The 23,328-nt window shown below is 44.6% G+C and overlaps 1 protein-coding gene across 8 annotated transcripts in view; it reads left to right on the forward strand.

The window, feature by feature from the left end:
- The window catches only part of fryl (furry homolog, like), an 84,983-nt gene that overhangs the window by 17,316 nt on the left and 44,339 nt on the right, over positions 1-23,328 (forward strand). For 3 of the 8 annotated variants that reach the window (XM_083648164.1, XM_083648165.1, XM_083648167.1), the window contains exons 1-6: positions 1,485-1,703; positions 4,949-5,014; positions 18,629-18,834; positions 20,158-20,211; positions 22,284-22,423; positions 22,590-22,686. In XM_083648164.1, coding sequence (XP_083504290.1) covers positions 1,493-1,703; positions 4,949-5,014; positions 18,629-18,834; positions 20,158-20,211; positions 22,284-22,423; positions 22,590-22,686 — 774 coding nt within the window. In that variant the 5' untranslated portion in view covers positions 1,485-1,492. Of the gene's footprint in view, positions 1-1,483; positions 1,704-4,948; positions 5,015-8,822; positions 9,153-18,628; positions 18,835-20,157; positions 20,212-22,283; positions 22,424-22,589; positions 22,687-23,328 lie in introns of those variants that run through there. The other 5 variants (XM_083648168.1, XM_083648169.1, XM_083648171.1 and 2 more) reach the window with 3 other exon arrangements.

A 23,328-nucleotide genomic window follows, 5' to 3' on the forward strand; every position in this document is an offset into this window, starting at 1 on the left:
GGAAAATTGCAAAGATATATTGCTTAAGATGCTTGAGAAAAAAGGCATTTAAGCTATATTTTGTTTATAAATCAGTGGCCATGTTTTGTACTTTGCCCTAGTAACAGTCCAATAGCACACTGGTAGACACACCAAGCCACGTGACTTTGTGTGTGTGCAGGATCATCTCACCTGTTTGTTTCATAAACAGTCATTGTCCTCATGCTAAACCTATGCTCAGCTTGACAAAACAGAAGAACACGTAGGTGATTTCACCTAAAAACATGATTCTTTTGCCAACATCTAGTGGCATAGCCTAATTTCCTGATTGCGGTGCAAGACGAAAGCTGTCATTATTGATGAATCTGCAGCAGAAAAGGCTTTTCTTGAGGGTAGCCTAATTTAACAGTGTGTTGGACACTGGTCCTGCAGTCATCTTAACATTTTGTGGAATATTATAATTTTGTATTGATGTTGAGGGCTGGCTATATATTTGTGCTTGGATGGACTATTAATTTTTATACATGCTTCCAGGGAATAGCAAATTGATTATTTCTTTAGGCAGCAAGCTTTTGTGAGAGTCAGCACAGTTCACCCAGTTCTCCCTCAGCTGAGGATATTTGGAGGAGTTTGAATTTGCTGCAGGTACGAGCTGTGCAGCCAAGCAAAGCACAGCAGTCTGTCATCACAGCATTTCACTGAGCCTGTCAGCTTCACACACCCTGTCAGCTCATTCGCCTTCTCTTCATAAGACTTCAGCACATTGAAGTAGAAGTGAAAAGGAGGGAGGAGTGCTCTTGTTATTTGAGTAAGTTAGCGAGCGAGCGTGAGTGTGTGTGTTTGTGTTTACTTTATTCGTTGCATGCTAACACATGACACAGCCATGATAAGTGCTATCAGTAAAATGCAGGCGGTGCAGCTACTAGCTAGCTACATGAAGCTCAGCTAATTCCCAGGGTGTCTGTCAATCTTTCTCCTCCTCTCTTGTCCTCCCGTTGGACTGGCGAGAGACGCAGGCCAGCAGGGTGTGGCTGGTGTCGTCTCTGTTGTGATTGGCTGGTGGCCCAGGCGTGTGTTATCTCCTGTGGAACATGTTCTAGTCCTGCCCCAGATAGTGCCTGCCTGCCTGCCTGCCTGCCTGGCACCCAGACGTGGCCCGGCCCACTCTCGATTACATCACGGCCCATCAAGAGGGCCATGCCTGTTTGCTTTCTCTCTCTACTGCGAGCAGACAGGTAATGTTGCAGCTCAGGAAGTTTCTCACTCTTGACATGTAGGCTAGCTACAATAGACAGCTACCTGTAGTCCACTGCTAGCTAGTCTGGACAGAAAGCTTGAGAGAGCCGGACAGGTCTAATGAGGGTAGTCTCAGGGGCCACACATACAGGGCCGTTGCAGTAAGTGAATGTGTAGATGCTGTATGTAGACACAGCAGCTCGACGAGGTGAGAGATGAGGCCGCCACAGGTTGTTGAACTGCACACCAGAGTGAAGGAGAGAGAATCTAGTTAAACATGGAGTTTCTGAGGAGCTTGGTCCCAGCGGTCATCTTGGGCGAGGGGCCCATCGAGCATGGGGGAGCGTTGCCCAGGGAGACGGGCCCGCGGCTCCTCCGCATGAAGCGGCTGGGCCTGCTGGCCATGGGGCAGACCATCGAGGAGGATCCGGTAGACCCGGTGACTAGCTCCGCCAGACCAGCCCGCTCCAACCGGACCCGCCTCAAAGGTACTGACTGAACAGCACAGGGATGCAGGAGTTATCTTGGCTTTTGTGTTCATGCGTACTTACTCGATGGTCACTCTCACTTCTTGAAACTTTGCTGCTTTGCTACTTATAGTAGTGGTTACTCCTCAGTTGGGCTTTTCACAGTCACTGTGCATTATTAGGATAGATTTAACATGAGGTTGAATTATCTTGAACCCTATGTTAACACTTAGCCCAAGGTTAGCTTAGGCCATCTCCCCCATCAATCCCCACCACACACATTCTCACACACTCACACACACATATTATACTCAAACACACAAACAATGTCAAGCCAGAGCTTGCCTTAACCTTGCTTTTGAAAATCACATGTTGGCGATTATTATGGCTTTTAACAGCACGTATCTAATCCAAAGAATCAAGGTAGACCATTGCTTATTTGATTGATTGCATTTATGATCCTCGGATTTAATGATGCAATACTCATCAGTAATTTCAGTCATTTTAAAGCTCAATGAGTCATAACTCAATAACAGTGAGTGTAACAACACAGCCAGTGTTATTTGCTATTTTGCTTTTTTTGCTTAGCCCAAGTAGCTCTGGGTTATCGATATTGTCTCTCTCCAAAGGCTAATTCAGAGTCAGGGCTAACCTTGGTGTTTTTGTAGTGTGAAAAGAGTTACGTTCATGTTAGTTTAGGGTTAACCCTGGTTTATATCAAAATGCAATGTAAAAAGCCCTAAAAGCTTGTTTCAATACAGCTGTGTTCGTGAACACCCAACTTACTCTAGTGTTGGCAAGCCCACACCATCTGTCACCCTCAAACCATTATTATTATAGACATAGGGATTTGCAATGAATTGTGAGTTTTAGGTTTCAGATTTAAGAATTAATCACAGAATAATATGTTAACATTACAATATTGATTTAATTTAAAACACCCACTGGACTTAAAAATAGTTGAAGCAGGAAGGACAGTTCCATAATGTAGTTCCCAAAATCATCAAGACTATTAATCTTGATTATTAATCATGATCATATTATCTACCGCAATCATTGCAATTAGCGTTTTAGCCATTATTGTGCGACCATATAGTAAGCTATCTCATAACATTGGGAAGACGACCATATAGTAAGCTATCTCATAACATGGGAAGACGACCATATAGTAAGCTATCTCATAACATGGGAAGACGTGTTTGGAAGTTGGGAGGCTGGCATCAGTGGCATGCTGTCATCTACTGTCTTGACAGATGGCACCGTACTAACACAGAGTGTATAGCACACATTTAGAAGCTGTCCTTGAGCAAAAAGCAAATCCTGCTGTGCTTCCACATTCAGATTAGAATGTTTTATGGAGAGATCTGGAAGTACTTTTTAAAAACACTTGATCTGCTTGTTTTACCGTGATGTATCTGGTTAAATGATTGACAAGTTTTATTTTAAGTAAAAAAAAAAAAGAAGCTTTTTTATGGCTCTAATGATGACTTGAGTTGAGGACGTTTCCTGTTTAGTAGCCAGTGTTTTCTTCAGCAGCTGATGACTGTCCGTCTCTCAGCATGGCTTTGTTTGCAGTGCTGCCTGTCAGAACATGCCTGCTCCCTGTTTGCTCATGGCTCAAACATGGCGGACCGCTTCCTACTCCTCCACTCACCCTGAGCTTTAAGGATAGGGCTAAGCTACACATTGACAGCTAGCTAAACTAACCTACTGTACAGCCTACTGCCACTCACCCTGAGCTTTAAGGATAGGGCTAAGCTACACATTGACAGCTAGCTAAACTAACCTACTGTACAGCTTACTGCCACTCACCCTGAGCTTTAATGATAGGGCTAAGCTACACATTGACAGCTAGCTAAACTAACCTACTGTACAGCTTACTGCCACTCACCCTGAGCTTTAACGATAGGGCTAAGCTACACATTGACAGCTAGCTAAACTAACCTACTGTACAGCTTACTGCCACTCACCCTGAGCTTTAAGGATAGGGCTAAGCTACACATTGACAGCTAGCTAAACTAACCTACTGTACAGCTTACTGCCACTCACCCTGAGCTTTAAGGATAGGGCTAAGCAGCCTAAGCTACACATTGACAGCTAGCTAAACTAACCTACTGTACAGCTTACTGCCACTCACCCTGAGCTTTAAGGATAGGGCTAAGCTACACATTGACAGCTAGCTAAACTAACCTACTGTACAGCTTACTGCCACTCACCCTGAGCTTTAATGATAGGGCTAAGCTACACATTGACAGCTAGCTAAACTAACCTACTGTACAGCTTACTGCCACTCACCCTGAGCTTTAATGATAGGGCTAAGCTACACATTGACAGCTAGCTAAACTAACCTACTGTACAGCTTACTGCCACTCACCCTGAGCTTTAATGATAGGGCTAAGCTACACATTGACAGCTAGCTAAACTAACCTACTGTACAGCCTACTGCCACTCACCCTGAGCTTTAAGGATAGGGCTAAGCTACACATTGACAGCTAGCTAAACTAACAACCTACTGTACAGCTTACTGCCACTCACCCTGAGCTTTAATGATAGGGCTAAGCTACACATTGACAGCTAGCTAAACTAACCTACTGTACAGCTTACTGCCACTCACCCTGAGCTTTAAGGATAGGGCTAAGCTACACATTGACAGCTAGCTAAACTAACCTACTGTACAGCTTACTGCCACTCACCCTGAGCTTTAATGATAGGGCTAAGCTACACATTGACAGCTAGCTAAACTAACCTAGTGTACAGCCTACTGCCACTCACCCTGAGCTTTAATGATAGGGCTAAGCTACAAATTGACAGCTAGCTAAACTAACCTAGTGTACAGCTTACTGCCACTCACCCTGAGCTTTAATGATAGGGCTAAGCTACACATTGACAGCTAGCTAAACTAACCTACTGTACAGCTTACTGCCACTCACCTTGAGCTTTAATGATAGGGCTAAGCTACACATTGACAGCTAGCTAAACTAACCTACTGCACAGCCTCGTGCCACTGCCAGGGATAGGTTGGCTTGGGCAACCATGAAGACGGGAGAAAGGTTTTGCTTTAGCTTGACTATAAAGACATTCACATTGAAAGACAAATAGGTGACTTGCTTCTCCTTAGAATGGACAAAGATACCGCCCTCTCCCTCCTCTACCCTAGGTATTTTCTGTATAGAGCTGGTAGGGTTGTCCAGGTTAACACACTCACCCCTTCAACCAGGAATAAAACTGTTCTTTTTCTCTTTCTTTCCTTCTTTCTTTCCAACTAGGACACATCCGAAAGATTAGAAAAGTCTCCTTTGCAAATCTGCCTGGTGGTGGTAGAGGTGACGATGGTGAGTTATGTAATGGAAGGTAGAGATGTAATTTTGGCAGTAGTTGTGGTAAGGAAAGGTGTGGAGACATGGTAATTATGGTTGGTATACCTCAAGCTTCAGAATCACTTGTCTGCGTGCGTATTGCAGGGCTGTGTGCCACTCCCTTCTGTTGGCTAACTGGCACGGCCTGAGTTGGCTTTTAAGGTGGTGCTGCTCTCTTCCTTCTGTCATTTATCACTCTAGGCACACAATGACATCATCTGATTGCTGGATGTACATCTGGATTTTAGGGAAGGGTTGATTACGAGAAGTATTTGGTTAAAGGGTGCTGCAGTTTTCCCGTTTGTAATTCGGGTGTGTTTGGGAGAATGAGACTGAACATGGGTGTGTACTGGTGGGATGTACTACTGTAATGAAAGATGTGTATGTGATTTTTCTCGTTTGAATAGCCTAGGGTGTGTACTGTGTATCCAGACAGCTTGGACAAACATATTCACAGGGTTCCTTAAATAGATATTAGCCAATGCTGCGCATTACAACAGTACTGAAAGAAGGCCCATAATGGTGCAGCTTGGCACTGACTGTGCACTTAGTGGGGAGAACCCTGTCATAGCTGGGGAGACAAATGCTATGAATCATCGTTGGTGTTGTTCCACCAACCAGCTCTCCCATCACCTGCTCCTCCAAAGTGAAGAAGTTGAAACCAGCTCCTTGTGAAGATGGACAATGAGGCATGAGCTGACCTTTCTGTGCATGTGTTAAGATGATTTTAATTCTAATTTGCCTGTGCGTTCCTCTGCGCTCCTCCGTCATCCCATAGAGACATTATACTGCCGACCTCAGACCGACTCTCCGCAAATGACTTGTCTCTCAGGATTTGGGTAGGCAAATCTCAGCAAAATGGGTTTGTTCACGGCACGCTCAGCTTGTGTCGTGGAGAGAAGAGGAGAAAGAAACTCTTGAAGGTGATGATTGTTGGTTAAGTTCCTTATGAAAATCTGTAATTTACAAAGTTGACAAAAATTACTCGCATCATTATGGAAGCACACAGAGCAATACCTCCTAGCATTTAGCCAGGAGAAATCTAGCTTATCTAAATTTGCCTAAAAAGGCCCAGATTTGTGTGTGTTTGTAACTGTTATGAGGACCTGGGCAGGTTGCAGAGTGGAAGTGAGGACCTGGGCAGGTTGCAGAGTTGTGCTGCATACTCAGACTACTGTGATGGATCTAATGGCGTGTCCTCTGCAGCCCAGGCACCACTGGGGAGGTCAGGGATTGAATTACAGCTCCTATCGATTATTGCCCCCGCCTGCCGCCCTTCACAGAAGCCAGGACAGGAAATGCATCCTCCACTCTGTGGGCTCCTGGGAAGAACAGCTCCCCGACATTGTCTGCAGTCAGGATGACTAGCTGTCAATCATTGCTCCCACTTTGTGAATGGAGCTACTTTAACTTGCCTTGATTGTGCATTTAGAGTGGTGATGATTTGATTAGTGAGCTCTTCTTTCCTGGAAGTCTGTTATTAATGATGTTTATTTGAAGTCTTGAGCTTGAGCTTACCTCAGCTCTGTTACAGTTTCTCTTAGCTCGAATGTTCCCAGGGACACAATGTTATTGGTTATTCCTCTGCATTCCTCAAACAATGAGGCCCATTACAAAACATTGTCTTCAGAGGTATTGTTGATCATCTGTGAACTCTGATCCTATTCTGTGTTTTTGCACTTAGCAGGGTTCCTAGAACCTTGCAAGGCAGCTGGATGTTTGTGTGAGCTCATGAGATCACCATTAAGATCACAGACGACCTCCGCAAGTTATTACAAATGACCAGAGGTCCCCAGATAATACAAGTCGCGTGCAAGTATTTCATAGTACATGGGGCCGATATACCCCAGGCTCACCCGCTGCGTGCAGTGCACATTTGCTCAACTTTGCATCACTGATGATGACATCACTGTCACTGATAATGTCACAATGCCTATGACATCATCATCAGTGCCAGTGCCTATGATGTCATAAGATGATTTTGGTCAATAATGATGACATCACTGATGATGTCATAGGCATTGTGACATCATCAGTGGGACAAAAATTGAAACGGACAGAGCCCACTTGGTCACTTTTATATAAAAGGATGCTTAGTGAATTTCCAAGTTGTTATAATTTCCACAAATGTCCCATTGGGCCTGTACAGAATCTGTACTTGTTTATTAAAAGGCTTAAGTTTCCCAGCCCCTCAGTCAAAGCCTGCATCACACATGCTTTGACAAAGCATGTGTTTGTGTAGTGTGTTTGTTTGCAAGGCACTCTGCCTGCTTTTGCATAACTTGTGTTGTGAAGCGCTGTCATGTGACAGAGGGAGAGGTTGAGGAGGGCGAGAGAGAAATGAAGACACTCAGCTGGGGAGAGAGAGGCAGGACAAAGGGCATTTGTTTGTTGTTGCAGTCTTATCTGTTCTTCTCAGGATATTTTGTTCACAATCTTTGTCCTGTGCTTGACCACGAATTAGCAGATATCATGTGAATCTCTGTTTTAAGTCTGCGCAATGTAAGCCAGGGGAGGAAATACTACAACACAAGCGATGAAACGTACACACACACACACACACACACACACACACACACACACACACACACATACACACGCGCACTGTGGGCTCTTTGTCACTACTGCAGTGTGTGTAGTGAGTTTGTGTGTGATTCTGTGTGTTACTGTGTCTCTCGAGCCAATGATGTAATCCCTATGATGATTCCAATGGGTGTGTTCAGTTACTTTACCCACGGATGAGGATGAGGGATGAGGTGTCATCCTTATCATGCTATGCTATGGGACTGGCTGGCGGAAGGCACCAGCTTAGAGTGCCCCCATGTCTTGTTCAGTTGAAATATCCCAACATAGCCCATATTCTTTTTATGCCTGACTTCATTTTTATGGGTGGGATTAAAAAAAAATCTATTTGCTATTATTATTATTTTAATATGAATATCATATTCTAATCTGTTTCTGTTGGGACAGGCAGGGTTGTATGCCCCCCCACCTTCCACTTTATTATCTCTTTCTTCTTCTCTCTTCCATCCTCTCTCATTCTGTTCTCTCCCTCCCGGCTGCTGCTGCAGTCAGGGATGACGCATCAGTATTGCCGTGGAGCTTACAGGAAGTGTAGTTTTGATAGGCCAGTGGAGAGGAGAGGCAGCACAGTAGCAGCTCTGACATGAACCACAGCCAGGGAACACTCGCAGCATGTTGATGACATCACCCCCGCCCTCCTCGCTGTTGAAACAAGCTCTCTCTCTCATCCTCTCTCTCTCATCCTCTCTCCCTCCCTCCCTCCCTCCCTCTCTCTCTCTCTCATAGAGAAAAGAGCAGGCATCAGTAAAAGAACAACAGCTCGCTAGGAAGAGGAGGGGCTGTCCGCGAGCGAATGAGAGAGGCAGAGAGCTTGGCAGGGGGAGAATAGCTGACAGTGCTAGCAGGGTAGGACTCGCGCACACAGGAAGAGGAGAGGAGAGGGAATATTGTTGTGCGTTGTTGAGACTTCTTTCGCGTGTCGCTCTGCTACTAATTCCTCTCCCATCAGGAGCAGAAGTTCTCGTGCGGTGTTTGTTCTCCCTCCCTGGGCTCTCTGGATTCCTGCGCGCTGGGATGGGGATGAGGGACTCTGTGGATTGGCAAGTGGGCAGCAGGCGCCGGGGTGGAATACTTGTCTAACTAGCCAGGCTCTGCTCTCTCTCCTCTCCTCTCCTCTCCTCTCCTCTCCTCTCCTCTCCTCTCCTCCCAGGGCGCTTTCACTCGCCGTTGAACTAGGCAAAACAGACTCGTTGCCCTCCCCGGGCCTCTCTCTCCCGCACAGCTGCTCACACTGGCTCTGTCGTTCAGGATGCCGTCCTCACCCAGCGCCTGTGGCGGGTAGCCCCCTGTCCGCTCAGGGAAGACGAGCTGCAAGTGTGCGTCTGTAGGGAGTTCTATAGGGAGTTGTGTGTCCTCCGGGAGACTGGAATGTTTGTATTTTGAGAAACAAACGTGGGAATCGCCCTGTGAAATCAGTGCCTTTTTTGCGAAGCCTAACTTTTTGCCAGCGGTCTCGTCATGCTGAGCCTGCAGGATTCCCTCTTCTTTGAGATCAGCATCAAGTCTCTGCTCAAGTCGTGGAGTGGCAGCTGTGAGTACCCCGCCGGGCCTGCACACATGTTTACATACCACACTCACTGGGCCACCACGCTTATCTGTCACGCACATCCAGCAGGCCCCCGTACACCACTGTCCACGCTCGCATGCAATCCATGCATGCACGGTCCCTATCCCCTCCCTGGATAAGAAAAGTGCTTATTAATGAGCGCGTGTCAGGGTGATTGATATGTTTGGTGCAGGTGTAGCCAGGCCTGTTTGATGTGCAGCATGCAGGTAGCAGCAAAGTTAACGCCCCTTCCTCTAGTGTAGTTTTCTTCTTCATCACCCCACAGGGGATGTTTCCCTTGATGAGCCTGTGCAGATACACACTGATGTTTACACACAGTGTGACCTGGAAGTCCACTCTCTCTGTTCCCCTCATGGTGCCGGCTGCTCCAGCCCTTTCCCTGTGCTCTCTCTTTCCATCTTTGTCACTTCTTCTACTTGTCTCCCAATCTGATTCTGTCTCTCTTCTTCTTCTCCCCGAGCTGCACACAAACACACTGCTCTCCACCCCCCCCCCCCCCCCCCTTCTCACTTTCATAAGCTGCCCCCCCCCCCCCCCCCCCCCCCCATCCTCTGGGATGGCTAATGTTTCCCTACTATTGATCTGTCTTCTGGTTTCCTCCTATTATTATCTTCCCATACAGCCCATATTCCATCAGCCTGCCTCTTCCCTCCCAGTGAAATATGTCATTTGTCAATGACAAACGTGGAAAGCAGATAGTATTTTAAAAATGCCTAACTAATACTGAAGTCATTGATAACAAAATTATTATTTTTTTGAAGGATGACTAGCAGCATAGTTACTAAAGATGTTGCACAGCGACATGCTGCCTCGAGCGGCCTCAGAACCAGTCATTAGGAGACCAATTGAAAAAGGCCGAGCACTGCATCATCCCAGCCCACACAAACTTCAGTTTGACTGAGATTGTGACCGTTGGATGGACATTATATATTTTCTTAATGTTTAAATACATTTTTAAATTACATTTTTGAAACTCAATAATACCTAGACACGCTGAGCTGAGAGCAACATGTTTTCCAGTCGTCACTTTGGTTCTAAAACATAGTCAAGTGTCAAAACATCAATACTGAGGCTATGCGAGAGTATCAGACCGGATGTCAATGCAACATTCAGTTGATACTTACAGCATTGCCTCACAGTCTAGATCACATATTCACCAGCTTTTCTTAGGATTATCTTTATTGAATATCCAAGGAGAAATGATACATGAGACTCACACTTGCCTCACAAGAAGATACCCACATTGCAAATGTTAGTGCATTGCATGCAATATATGACATCAAAATGTAATGACATGGATGCTTCAAAAAGGAACCTATAAACCCTTGAAAAAGATACTGATCCATGAAGAGTCAATATAAACTATTAGTAGCCACATTTAAAAATGCTGAATGTTGGATAACATATTTTTGTCCTTCTATAGAAGTCTATAGAAACAACTTTTCAAAGTCCTATTATCCTTTTACACCAATTCACATGGAACGAATCATGTGCCTTAATTTTTACTAGAAAAGATAATGAGAGGAAAAAGGGATCCTTCTTGATTTATTTTTTATTTTATGTACCGTACTTATTTGAAAACACGTTTATTTTAATGCATAGGTCTACACACACTGGCATGGAATTTCCCAATGGAGAAAAAAGCTGTTTAATCAACAGTTGGATGTTTTACTGAACAGCAAGTACGGTAGACGACTTTTTGATGGCTCAAACTGAGCTGGTCGTCTGCTTGCTGTTCAGTAAAACATCCAACTGTTGATTAAACAGCTTTTTTCTCCATTTGCCCCTCTTCTCTAATTAATACCCCCCCCCCCCCCCCCTCCCATCCTGTGTTGGTTGCCAGTTCTTCTTCATTGGGCCTCTCAGACAAAGGCTAAGGCCTAGTTTCAGCAACTGTCTCTATGCTGCCCTGCCAAAACTTTCACCTCTCATCCATGTCTCTTCCCCATGCTTTTTTCCTATTTGCTTTTAACATGAGGTGTTTCAGAATACTGCAGCCTGCTGCTGTGTACTTTGTCCTGACGTCAATACTCAGTCTACAGTAGTTCCTTCCTAGACCTGTTCAGTTACAACACCCAGTAATGAGATGTTTCAGTAATAATCAATAGAAATACACCAATTAACATTTTGGCCGATACCGGTAACCAATATTAACATTGCTATTATGGCCAATAACCAATATTTACCGATGTCGATATGATCTGTATAAAAACATGTTCCTGCCGATACTGATCCTGCTCATCGAACTGATACCGATATATTAAAAAAGGACTAACATCGGCCGATACCGATATGATTGCCGGTATATCGGGCAGGGATTCCGTTAGCCGCAATTGCTTTTGGCCGGTATCACGTGGAGTGAGTCGGCAGATTGAAACGTCAACGGCCACAGTGGCTGGTTGGAAATATGCCAAATAAATAAATTCATTAACAGCATATTAAATGGCCTAATCTTTTGTCACAAACGAGCAGAGACGCAGATAATTAATTAGAATTGCAACAGCACTAATAATACAAGGGCCAAGTAATCCGAAGTTCCGCACAGCTTAGTGGCACCTAAAGCGCAAATGGCTCTCCCGTATAGGCTACCAAACGTGATTCTGGAATGAAATGCAGTCGGGCAACAAGCGCGAGCGAGCGAGCGTTATTGAAACTGTGTTTGAAACTGCGTTATTGAAACTGTGTTTCAATAACGAAAGCGTCCTTACCGAGAATGACATGATGCATGCCTGTTGAATGTCGACCAATTCACTGTTTTTTGCTGCAAAGTCGGCCTCTTAAAGACGACACTGGAATAAAGATCGACTATAGAGGCCAGTGTTTCCTCGAGGATTTTTTTCAGCAGTGGTGACCGAGGGCCGGGGCCCGGGGGGTGGGACGGTGGTTAAGCGCGGATTTACTTTTATATAAGAGTTTGTGCTTTGCACCATTTATTTCTCTATAAAAGTGATATCATGTAATCTTTGTTTGTAGCATCTGTAACTTCATGCTGCTTTTCTTGGCCAGGTCCCCCCAAAAAATACCTTATCTTATTTTGAAGCAGCAGTGGCCAGGATTTGGCAGCGGTGGGCCGTCGCTACTGAATGCATATAGAGGAAACCCTGGAGGCTATAAAGAATAGACTACAGAGAAATAAATGGATTCAAAACGTTTATTTAGGAAACAATAATTTTATAACCTCCTTTTTTAAATAGTGGTCGGTAGTTATTCTATATGGTCGGAATTCTGGAACGTTACCGACCGCATTGGCCGTGGCTAGTGGAATCCCTGATGTCGGGCATCCCGACCCTAATCATCATGTATGGCGAGGTCACAGTGTCATCAGTTTGTGAAAAAGGTTCATCTTGATGGTGGAGCAGGCCTCTGTTTTCATGTTGCTGTCTCATTCTGGGCCTCTATTGTATCAGTGCTTTGTCAGCTTCACATGTCAAATTAGTTTCACCTATCTTCTACTGTAGTTGTTTTTTGGAAGAAGCCAAAGGGCAGAGCAAACCAGTAGTAACTCGTTGGAGTCTGAACATGTTAAGACACAATGGCAGAATAGGCACTGCCACACCATATAAACATTAGCACAACATTGCATTCCAACACTGTGTGTGTGTGTGTGTGTGTGTGTGTGTGTGTGTGTGTGTGTGTGTGTGTGTGTGTGTACAGTATGTATGTGTGTTTGTTCCATTGTTTCTGGCTGTCCTGAGAGCGGACGTTAGCAGGCCTTGGGGAGGGCTCTATTTTGACTGTGACAAGGTGGAGTTGCTGTTCTAATAGTTGTGTAATGCTGCTGGCTGCACCGTTCCTTGATTGCAGCCAGAGACGTCTCTGGCACAGGGACGTTTACAAGAAGGATCCAGACCTTCAAAGCCACGCCCACTCCACAGTTGTGGATTTGGTTCTTCTTCGTCTGGAATCGCCATGTGCAAAGTAAATGACTTTTCCCCGGTTGAAAATCCAACGCTGGTGTCAGTCAAGCGCAACACCAACAGACACAGCTGTGGCCAAAGCAGTCGGCCGACTTTGGCTGCTTAACGTGGCATTAGCTAGCTACTTTAGCTTGTGTTTGTGACTACTGACTAGCAAAGACTGCTGCGGCTGGGGAAGAGCCTGGTGATGTGAGGTTAGGTTGTCATGGACACCTTGGTCTCTAGTGATTGGTGAGGGAAGACCGAAGCCCGCCCCCTCATAGAAATGCTGGGGCAATCTCAGATGAAGAGGCAATGAGTTTATGAATTGACGATGCAGTTTGAATATCAGGTTAGGCCCCTCATGTACGTACTACATAGACTTCTCTGGCACAGGTGGGTTTACAGGCCCTTCATGTACTGATACAGCAGTTGAGCTAGTGACTGCTTTTTATCAGTACTCGATTCTCTACTTGGAGTGAACTCCATGTTTCAGGCCTTGAAGTTCTGCATATTCATCTACAGATACTAATGTTCTCGTATGTTGAGGTTCCCTCGACTCTCAGGCTAAAACGCCCCCCAGACACGCCCCCTATTTTCTAGAGGACTGCTAAAGATAGGAAGATCAACTCACTGTCAAATTCATACTTGTGAAATTTAACATTTTCTCAGTTGAGGAGATACATGGAGAACTGTTAAGCTCTCTGTGACTTCCCTAAACCCCTGTTTTTTTCTCCACAATGTAGGCCTTTTTACATTGTGACATGATTAGTCATTGTTTTTGTTAACATGTTTTGTTCTGTGCCGTGGCCTGTTTCAAGGGGGGTGGGGGGATCATTGGGTCTACAGATGTAACAATATCCAAGTATGATTCACCACCACTCAAAACAATGGTGATACTGCGTTTAAGTTATTTTTGTCACGTGCCACCCCGTCATGTCCCTTAGCCTAGATGTTCTGACTACTCACTCACATCAATGCACGAACGTGTTTGAGCTCAGTAGTTTCTTCTGCTGTAGCTCAGATATTGATTATCATACTGCAAGCATTTTCTTCCAAATCATCTGCACGATTTAAATACCATTGATGCCTGTGCTGCTGTGCCAGATGCAGCATAGCAGCTGTAGATGAAACCGAATGCAAACCACTAAATGGAGAAAGTTGATCATAAACGGTCTTGTTTGAATTCCAAATTGACAGTCGCTTCTTACTTCCAACTGTGCAGGCAGTAGGGATGGGTATCGTATCGTTTCATATTTTCCGATACCGGTGCTAAAACAATACTTCTAAAATGGTACCGGTGCATAAACGGTGCCTGAAACCGTACTTGATTTTTTTTTAAGCGGATTTAAACTTTTTTATTTTATTTAAAGAAACTGTAAAGACGATTTCAAACGACAATGTTCTGTGTTATTATGCCCTATAATGTAAGTGAAGGTGCGTGCAGCGCCGGTTTTGGAGCACCCGTCCGGAGGGCGGATATTTCACTCAGCAGCTCGGGCATGGCACCTAAATGAGGCACATAAATCTGCGTTGCAATTCGGTACCGGTTGTAAAAGTACCGGTCCGGCACCATATTGGTACGGGGTTTCGGTACCCAAACCTAGCAGGCAGGTACAGTAGTAGACCTGGTGAATGCAATAGTATGTGTAACCTTTTATTTGACACTGAATGAATATCACTTAGCTACATTGTGATTCATTACATGTTATCTAGACATGAAGGAAATAGTTTTTATCTGACATTTTATAGACCAAACAACTAATCGATTAATCGAGAAAATAATCGACAGATTAATCGATAATGAAAATAAGCGTTAGTTGCTGCCCTAGTCTCATTTTGCTTATGTCTTATACGGCTATGATTCACTCCCTGTTTTCTCCTACTTTTATTTTGACTTTGCTTGTTTACATGCTATTAATTGCATGTTTGAATGTTTGCATTGATATTTGAATGGGAAATGGAACCTGAGCTGTGGGGCTTTGGGATAATAATGTGACTCATAGAGTTTGCAATGACTTACTGGCCTGAACAGTGACGGGTTTGTCTGTAACCTTATAGGTATTTTGACCTCTTGCTAAGATTTGTGCATTAGGGTCAGTTTGGGGAAGGAATGGTGGTTTGGCATGTCACAAATGACTCTCCATTGATAGAGAGAGAGAGAGAGGGAGAGAGAAAGAGGGAGAGAGAGAGACAGAGAGAGAGAAGGGGAGAACGATGCAGACTTGGCCCAGAAAAGGATGCTTTGCTTTTTTTTCTCATTCTTTTGTTGAGTGGAAAAGTACAAACAATGTTGGGTTTCTCATGTCTGTGTGCCAGTCAGCCCTCCAGCTGGCCGAGGGTAGGGGAGAGAGATGGAGTAAGACGGACAGAAAGAGAGGGATGGGGGGGGGGGGGGGGGGGGGGGGGGTAGAGGACACTGCAGTGATTGGCTGTGGGGAGCTGGCTATGTGACATCATTGGGGGTGTTGGTGGAACACAGTAAACAAAGAGGGAAATGTTTGAAAGGCTCTCTGTGCTGCCGGACAACATTACCACCACACAGCCTAGCTAACACTTGCCTTTACGCTACCCCCAAGTGAAAGCAATAACAATTATAGCTGCCGCTGGGCATTTTGAGGAGGAGGAAGAGGACGATTGAGAAATACATGAAGGTTCATCAGCAGAACTAACATTAAAATATCTTTGAAATCACGTGTCTCTAATCCACACAGGCATCAACATGTTGATTCTGCATCACCCGGGGCTTGAACTCACAACCCCAATGGCAAGTTGTTATGGAGTTGAGCTACCTGAGAAGTGGGACAATTATATGTGGCTTCACACTATGGCTAAGCCAACCACCGGGGTGCAGGATAACAGCTCTCCATGCACTTACAGGAACATTTCAAAATTGGTGTCAAAAATTCAGTGGTCAAGACAAAATTCTGAGAATTTGTGTAATTCATCTCTAGACAACATAGACCTTCATCATCAGGATCTGATGAAGGCCTGCGTACCGAAACTTTCTTCTGTTTATTAAACTCTTTAATTGCAAGTGAAGACGGTGTGCAGGAGTCCTCCATTTAATTTAAGTCGACTCTTAACCTCCTACGCACCTGTCCTTTTTAGGTGTGCAAAATCTCTCCTCCCTTAACCGTCTGTTACAAACACAATATAATGTCAATCCAGGTTACTGCGGCCGGCCCCAGGCAGACAGCTGCTTCCTGGCCCGGGGGAGAGAGCCGGCCGGCCGGGAAATGAGCCACGAGCCGCAGCTGGCACATCGTGAATAACAATATTTCTGAAATGCGAGTTATAACAAACCAATCAGATAGGCCTTTGTATCTACATTAAACTAAGATATCGGTAAGTCTTTGTCATTTTTGCATGGTTATTTGTGCAGACATTAACATTTTCTGGTGGGCTGAGAATTGTGTGTGCCTCCACGCACACGGCTGACCGAACGCGGTGGTTAGGGATGTAACGATAACCGGTTTTTAATGATAACCGCGATAAAATTCCTTACGATAACCATACCATACCCTTTAAAATTTTCATTATCATTAAAACGGTGGTACCGTGATTACCGTGTTACCATAATAATTTCAGTGCTTTGAAAAACATGGTAAATAAATACCGTCCATCATCAACCAAAGTTGGCAACCGTCTCCCAGATGCAAACGTGCAGCCTTGGAGAAATGATTTCAGTGAGTGGATCAATCCTTTTTGGGTCTGAGTTTTCAATATAAAACTCGGTGAAATGATTTCTGGGAGTGTATTAGTACATTTTGAATATCTTCAGCACATTTTAACAAACCGTGATAATACTGATAACCGTGATAATTTTGGTCACTATAATCGTGTTATGAAGTTTTCATAATAGTTCTATCTCTAGCGGTGGTAGGCAAGTGCTTTTAGCTGTACACTACCCAGACACCCCCTGTGCTAGACTGTTTGGCCACAGCCTGTGGCCACGCCGTAAAAAGAACATTTCTCAGTATAACAGACAATGTACAGCAGCTCCGCACCGGAACAGATGCGCTCCGTTACGGCTGCGAACAGACCCACACTCATGTAATCTGTCAGACGTATGTGGGATCCGACAAAAATAGAACAGGTGCGTAATTTTTCCATACCGCATGTATTGCCCATCTATTAACATGGGCGAGAGTCGATCCGGCAGTTTTACCGGATCCACAACGCAGCCGTAACCCATCTGGTGGATATTGCCTGTAAGAATAGTGCAAAGAGAAATGGCTACAGTTTTAAGACCTCTGAAACCCTATTTAAGACTCAAATGCAAGTTGCAACATTAAACCATAATATACCCACATAGCAGACTTGAGACTTGATGGAGTATCCTCAGTTTCAGTTTCACCCAAGTTTTAATTGTTTGAATATCCATGCTGCTCAACATCTGGAATGCATATTTACAATGCATGTGTTTGTTGACTTCAAAATAGTGGCTTCATTGGTTTCAAAGTTGAGTATTGGACGCCAAAGATGCTGAACTGTGCTTTCCATTTCTTCTATTTATAGTTTGTTTCCAGTGTTTCCACAATGCTCCTTTGTAAAGGTTTCTTTTAGGCTTGATGATGAATGTCGGTAAGAATCTCAGTTTCCTGATTTGAACTATTATCCTGCCATGTATGAGATGGTTGGCTGTTTTGTTACCAGGTTTGTCTTGAGAGAAAAACATTTTGCAGGAGGTTGAACAGTTTGTACAGCTCTTTCAGAGAACTGTTAGTCATTTCCTTGATGGAGTTGGCACAACAAGATATTCTCTTAGGCAAGATTGAGCCGATGACTTGGCTCAAACAGGAGTTGATTTGTGTTTTTCAGTTAATAATGATGAGCACCCTGTTGTCAGACTGTTTGGATCAGAGGCAGAGCGAGTATATTACGTTGTAAGAGTGTTTTTCTCCATCACTGATTTACACTGTGTGACCCTGCAGCTTTGGCTCCCTCTGCCTTAAGCTCGATTCAACCCTTTGGAATCGCTCTGTCGCTGTGTTTAAATCGCTCGTCAACAGGCACAATAATTGACGGACATCTGGGGGCTATAACGTTACGCAATGTCATGATGTTTGTCCACTACGAGCCACCGTAGTTGTTTACAAGCTAAGCCTATCAGCGTGCTCCTAACGCGAGCTCTATACCGGTAGTACATACTTCACTTCATGTCAGCTGTCAGCTTGTCAATCAGCTGTCAATGCGGTTTATTGCCACACAATAAACCAAGTTTGTTCCAAGCCAGTGTGATCCTTGACTCACTCTCACACGGCAGCCAATCAGCGTTGAACAGCGAGCGACTTTTGCCAGCGAAATTTCGCTGGAGTTTGGATATTTCATCTCGGGCGACGAGCGAATTTTCGCCCTATCTGTCTCTGTCTATCTGTCGCTCGGACGCCCAGCGATTTTTCTCCCGGGCGAATATACGCTCAATCGCTCGTTTGCATTGACTTTGTATGTAAACTCGATGCGAGCGAAAAACTTTAATAGGTCCGTGTGAAGGCACATTTACTCTCTGACCTCTAACCTCTGCCCTCCCTGTCCCTGCAGCTCCTGCACCAGTCAGCAGCGTGAGTAGACGCCGTGCCCCCGCCTCGGTGACTCCCCTCTCGTGGGAAAAACGCAACGCCGCCGCCATGTCGAACATCACCATCGACCCCGAGCTCAAGCCCGGGGAGTTTGTCATCAAGAGTCTGTTTGCCGAGTTTGCCGTGCTGGCGGAGAAGAAGATCGAGGTGGTGATGGCAGAACCGCTGGTGAGTCCACAGGGCTTGCAACACTAACCGTTAGGAAACAGACAAATGAAACTCAAGATACAACACAGTCTCTAAAACTGTGTCATCACAACTTTGAATCCTAATTCCAGTCAGATAGCACATGGTCAACATTTGTCAAACTTATTTTCAATTATGCCGACACCAATAACTTCTTCTCTTTTGCAACTGCTTGCCATGCATTCAGCCTATGCTTAGCTTACACCACCGCAGGCACAACTCAAACTTAGATTAGATGTGTAAGGGAAATGGCAGGAGAGGGACTTTTTCCCCCTTTAATCTTATTTGGCTACACAGATGAGGAAATGCTTATTTGAACCCTTGTTCAATATGATTTTGTACATTTGTTCTGTGTTCCAATCCAATCTGCTGCATTTGTTCACTTTCCTTCTAAAATTAGTGCCATGGTGATGACATTGTTTGTCTTACACCAAGGAAGGAGAAAGAGGAAGCTCACAAAATCTTAAAGTTGAACTGAATGAGTTCAATTTTACTTGCTAACGGAAACATTTACCGTAGGCTATTGTTTCTGTCCGACCTGAATTAAAAATGCATAGGATTAATCTAACCTGAAGAATGAACTATTGCAAAATCACACATGAACATAAGACACTCATTATTATAAACAAAAATGTATACCTTTCCTGACTTGCTCAACTCTGCAGTAAGCCTCTAGATACTGTGCTATGGCTGTAAATTCATTATTGTTGCAACTCTAAATGGTGCCAACTCAATATTCCAAGTGTATGCCAACCAGAGTTTTAAATTGTCCATGTTTTAAATGAAAACGAATGCTTGGATAGCATATAATATCAGCTGGAAGGAGTGTTGTCAGATATCCTTCTTCTGATAGACTTTCATTCAGCTTTAAGTTTATTTCCTTGGTTGCTACCCTTGTCTTTGGTCACCCCTCCGCTCCTCTCCCATTTTTCACTCCTTAAGTTCCGCTGATGGGCTATTGTGTTTGTCTAGTGGTGAGCTTCTAGATACCGTCTCTTGGCTAGCTGTTTACACAGGGGCTCCTGACTTGGTAATGACCTCAGGCTGATCGTAAACTTACCTTGCGGTCATATACAGCTGTTGCACCACTGTAGATCTACAGTGTTCTTCTGTTTTACCTGCTCACTGATCATCTGGCCTGCTGATATGACTAACATCAAGCTCCTGTTGTGAAAGAAACCGCAACATCTCCCCTGCTTTAGTCACGCACTTTCTCTCTGACTCCCCTGTGTCTCTCTCTCTCTCTCTCTCTCTCTGACTCCCCCATCTCTCTCTCCCTCCCTCCCTCCCTCTCTCGCTGTGCAGGAGAAACCCCTGTCCCGATCCCTCCAGAGAGGGGAAGATGCACAATTTGACCAGGTGAGTTCAGCTGTAATGAATGACTAGAACGTGTGTATCTCTGTCAATAGCACTCCTCTCTCCCACCTCTGTGTGAGTGTGTGCAGTAGTTGAATCCCCTGCAACTGTCCCTCATCTCTGGCTGGTGCAGAACTCTATACAATGGGCCTACCTACTGCAGAGTGCTTTGTTCAGCACAACACAAAGCCAACGAGGATGTGGCGCTATAGATCCAGCTGTCTCCATTGTGAGTGAGGGAGAGCGAGTGAGTGAGTGGGCCGAGAGAGAGAGAGAGAGAGAGAGCCAAAGTCAGAGTGTAGAATCGCTGTGTCATCCTCAGCAGTAAATCAGCATCGGGTGCTGGAGTGTGTCCGCCTGGTGCCGTGAGGGCAGAGGGAGCGGTTGCATAACTCTCTCGCCGCCGCGAGCATCCATCATCCAGCACACTGCACTGGCCCTTTAAACACACATGTACACACAGACCTGCTGTATACATACCAGCCACATCATCCTTGTTGTTTAGATCGTGTGAAAGTTTAAAATGCCATAATCTTGAGTCGCTAAAATGCTGATTTCTTGTTTTCTCTTTATACTTGTTCGTCACAGGATTTACTATCCCTTCTTGTAGTAATTAAATGATGAGCGTTCAGTGCAACATGCGCCTGCGATACATCATCCACTAAACAGTGGCTTTATGAGGCTTGTTAATGCAGCACCAGTTGCCCAGTTTACATTCTGACGTCATCATCATCGATGTGATCAAAGTGCTGATGAGCTGTTTAGATCAGTTGGGTGCTCTTGCGTAGGGCCACTGCAGAGGCGTGTGTACCGTGTGGTGCAGCTCAATACTACAGTGGGACCACGCTGTGCTCAACGTGTCATCCAACACCGCACTCCCAGTCCAAATCAATAGCTCCAGTATATCACCCACTGGCCCGGGTCACCTCTGGTCGGGACTCACCCTCTACGCTGCACTCTTCCTCCTTAATGTGCACTTCCCTCCGTCTCTTGTCGGGACAGCCTTCTCTACACACATGATTTATTTCATATGTTTAGTTGACATGTACAATGCACACATTCATAAACATTTCTGTAAATGTGCCAGTTAGCCAAAAAGGCTTGTTTCATCCGTTGTCCTTAATGGCTATCTATAATCAAATGCTGAAACACAAACACAGGCAGGCACATACACGACTGAACAGATCAATATGATGACATCATACCGGACATGGAAACCATGATTTGAGTATTGGTGACAGGGCAAGATGAAGGCTGATACACATGAGGGCATGTAGCAGGATATCGACAACAGGACAGCATTTAAGCGGATAAAAGAAATTGCCGGGACAGGAAAAGACAGGACATTTAAGCTCACAGACTTTGATTAGCAAGATATAAACAGGAAAGCCCTGGACTGACAAGTTAAACGTGTTCGGTTGGCAAGATGGCAACAGAGAGCCTCTCTCTTAGTGCTTGCATTTTGGATGGACTGTATCTCTTTGTGGTAATGCTGACAAGTAATCTGACTACTTCTGACTAACAGGACACCTGCCCATGTACAGTCATATTTTATAGAATAGACATAAAGGACATATAAGCAAAATTGTCATCAAAGTACAATAAAAGCACAAAGACACATAAACAAGGTAAAACAGTTTATCATCAGATTTATGTCCTTCCATCACACATACTGTATGGACGAGGAGAGTATTTTATTTGCATTCATTTGATTTTTCATTATCATTGTTTTGAATGTCTTTGAATGTTGTGCAGTACTCTCTGTTAGGGGGAGGAGCTTGCCACTGATGATTCACTCATAGTCATAAGTGATGGTAGCGTGAGAGTGAACATGTGAATAATCTTAATCTAATCTACACTCTGAAGAAGACTAAAGTGTCGAAACGTCAGTGTTTGATCTGCACCTTATAATAAACCATCTAAAGACGACCTGAGTGCTCCAGTATTCTCCTTCTGATGCTACTGTGGTTCCTCAACTGTTGAGCACCAGTCTCCGTCTTCCTAACTGTGGTTTAGCACATGAACTTTCTCTAAACTTAATCTAATGTTTGTCATGTTGTTGTTGTTTTTTACAGTTAATAAGCTCTATGAGCTCAATAGCGGAACACTGTTTGCCCTCCCTGCTGCGCACACTGTTCGACTGGTACCGGCGGCAGAGCGGCACTGAGGATGAGTCTTATGAGTACAGGCCTCGCTCCAGCACCAAGTCCAAAGGGTGAGATACTCCTCCTGATTCACTTCCTTCCCTCCTGTCCTCCCTTCCCTCTTGAGCAAAATAATCTCTGAGTGATTACAGCAGCGTTACTGCTGCATGTTCTACGTTGAGTTTTCCTCCACTCTAATTCATTGTTGACCATATTTCTCTCTCTCCTCCTCTGTAGAGATGAACAGCACCGGGATAAAGACTACCTATTGGAGCGGAGGGACTTAGCCATAGATTTCATTTTCTGTTTAGTTTCAGTGGAGGTTTTAAAACAGGTGAGCTATTGCACTCTGTGTGCTGTCTTATACAACGTCTCAATTTAAGACTGGTACCATAAAATCATAGTGATTCTTCACCTGCCACGGACATAGAGCTGTTCCTTGGAATACTGACGCATAAAGCTGATCCTTGGAATACTCACACATAAAGCTGATCCTTGGAATACTGACACATAAAGATGATCCTTGGAATACTCACACATATAGCTGATCCTTGGAATACTCACACATAAAGCTGATCCTTGGAATACTCACACATAAAGCTGATCCTTGGAATACTCACACATAAAGCTGATCCTTGGAATACTCACACATAAAGCTGATCCTTGGAATACTCACACATAAAGCTGATCCTTGGAATACTGACACATAAAGCTGTTCCTTGGAATACTCACACATAAAGCTGATCCTTGGAATACCAACACATAAAGCTGATCCTTGGAATACCGACACATAAAGCTGATCCTTGGAATACTGACACATAAAGCTGTTCCTTGGAATACTCTCACATAAAGCTGATCTTTGGAATACTCACACATAAAGCTGATCCTTGGAATACTCACGCATAAAGCTGATCCTTGGAATACTCTCACATAAAGCTGATCCTTGGAATACTCACACATAAAGCTGATCCTTGGA

This window comes from Poromitra crassiceps, assembly GCF_964638095.1.
Source record: "Poromitra crassiceps genome assembly, chromosome: 12".
Lineage (NCBI taxonomy): Eukaryota > Metazoa > Chordata > Actinopteri > Beryciformes > Melamphaidae > Poromitra > Poromitra crassiceps.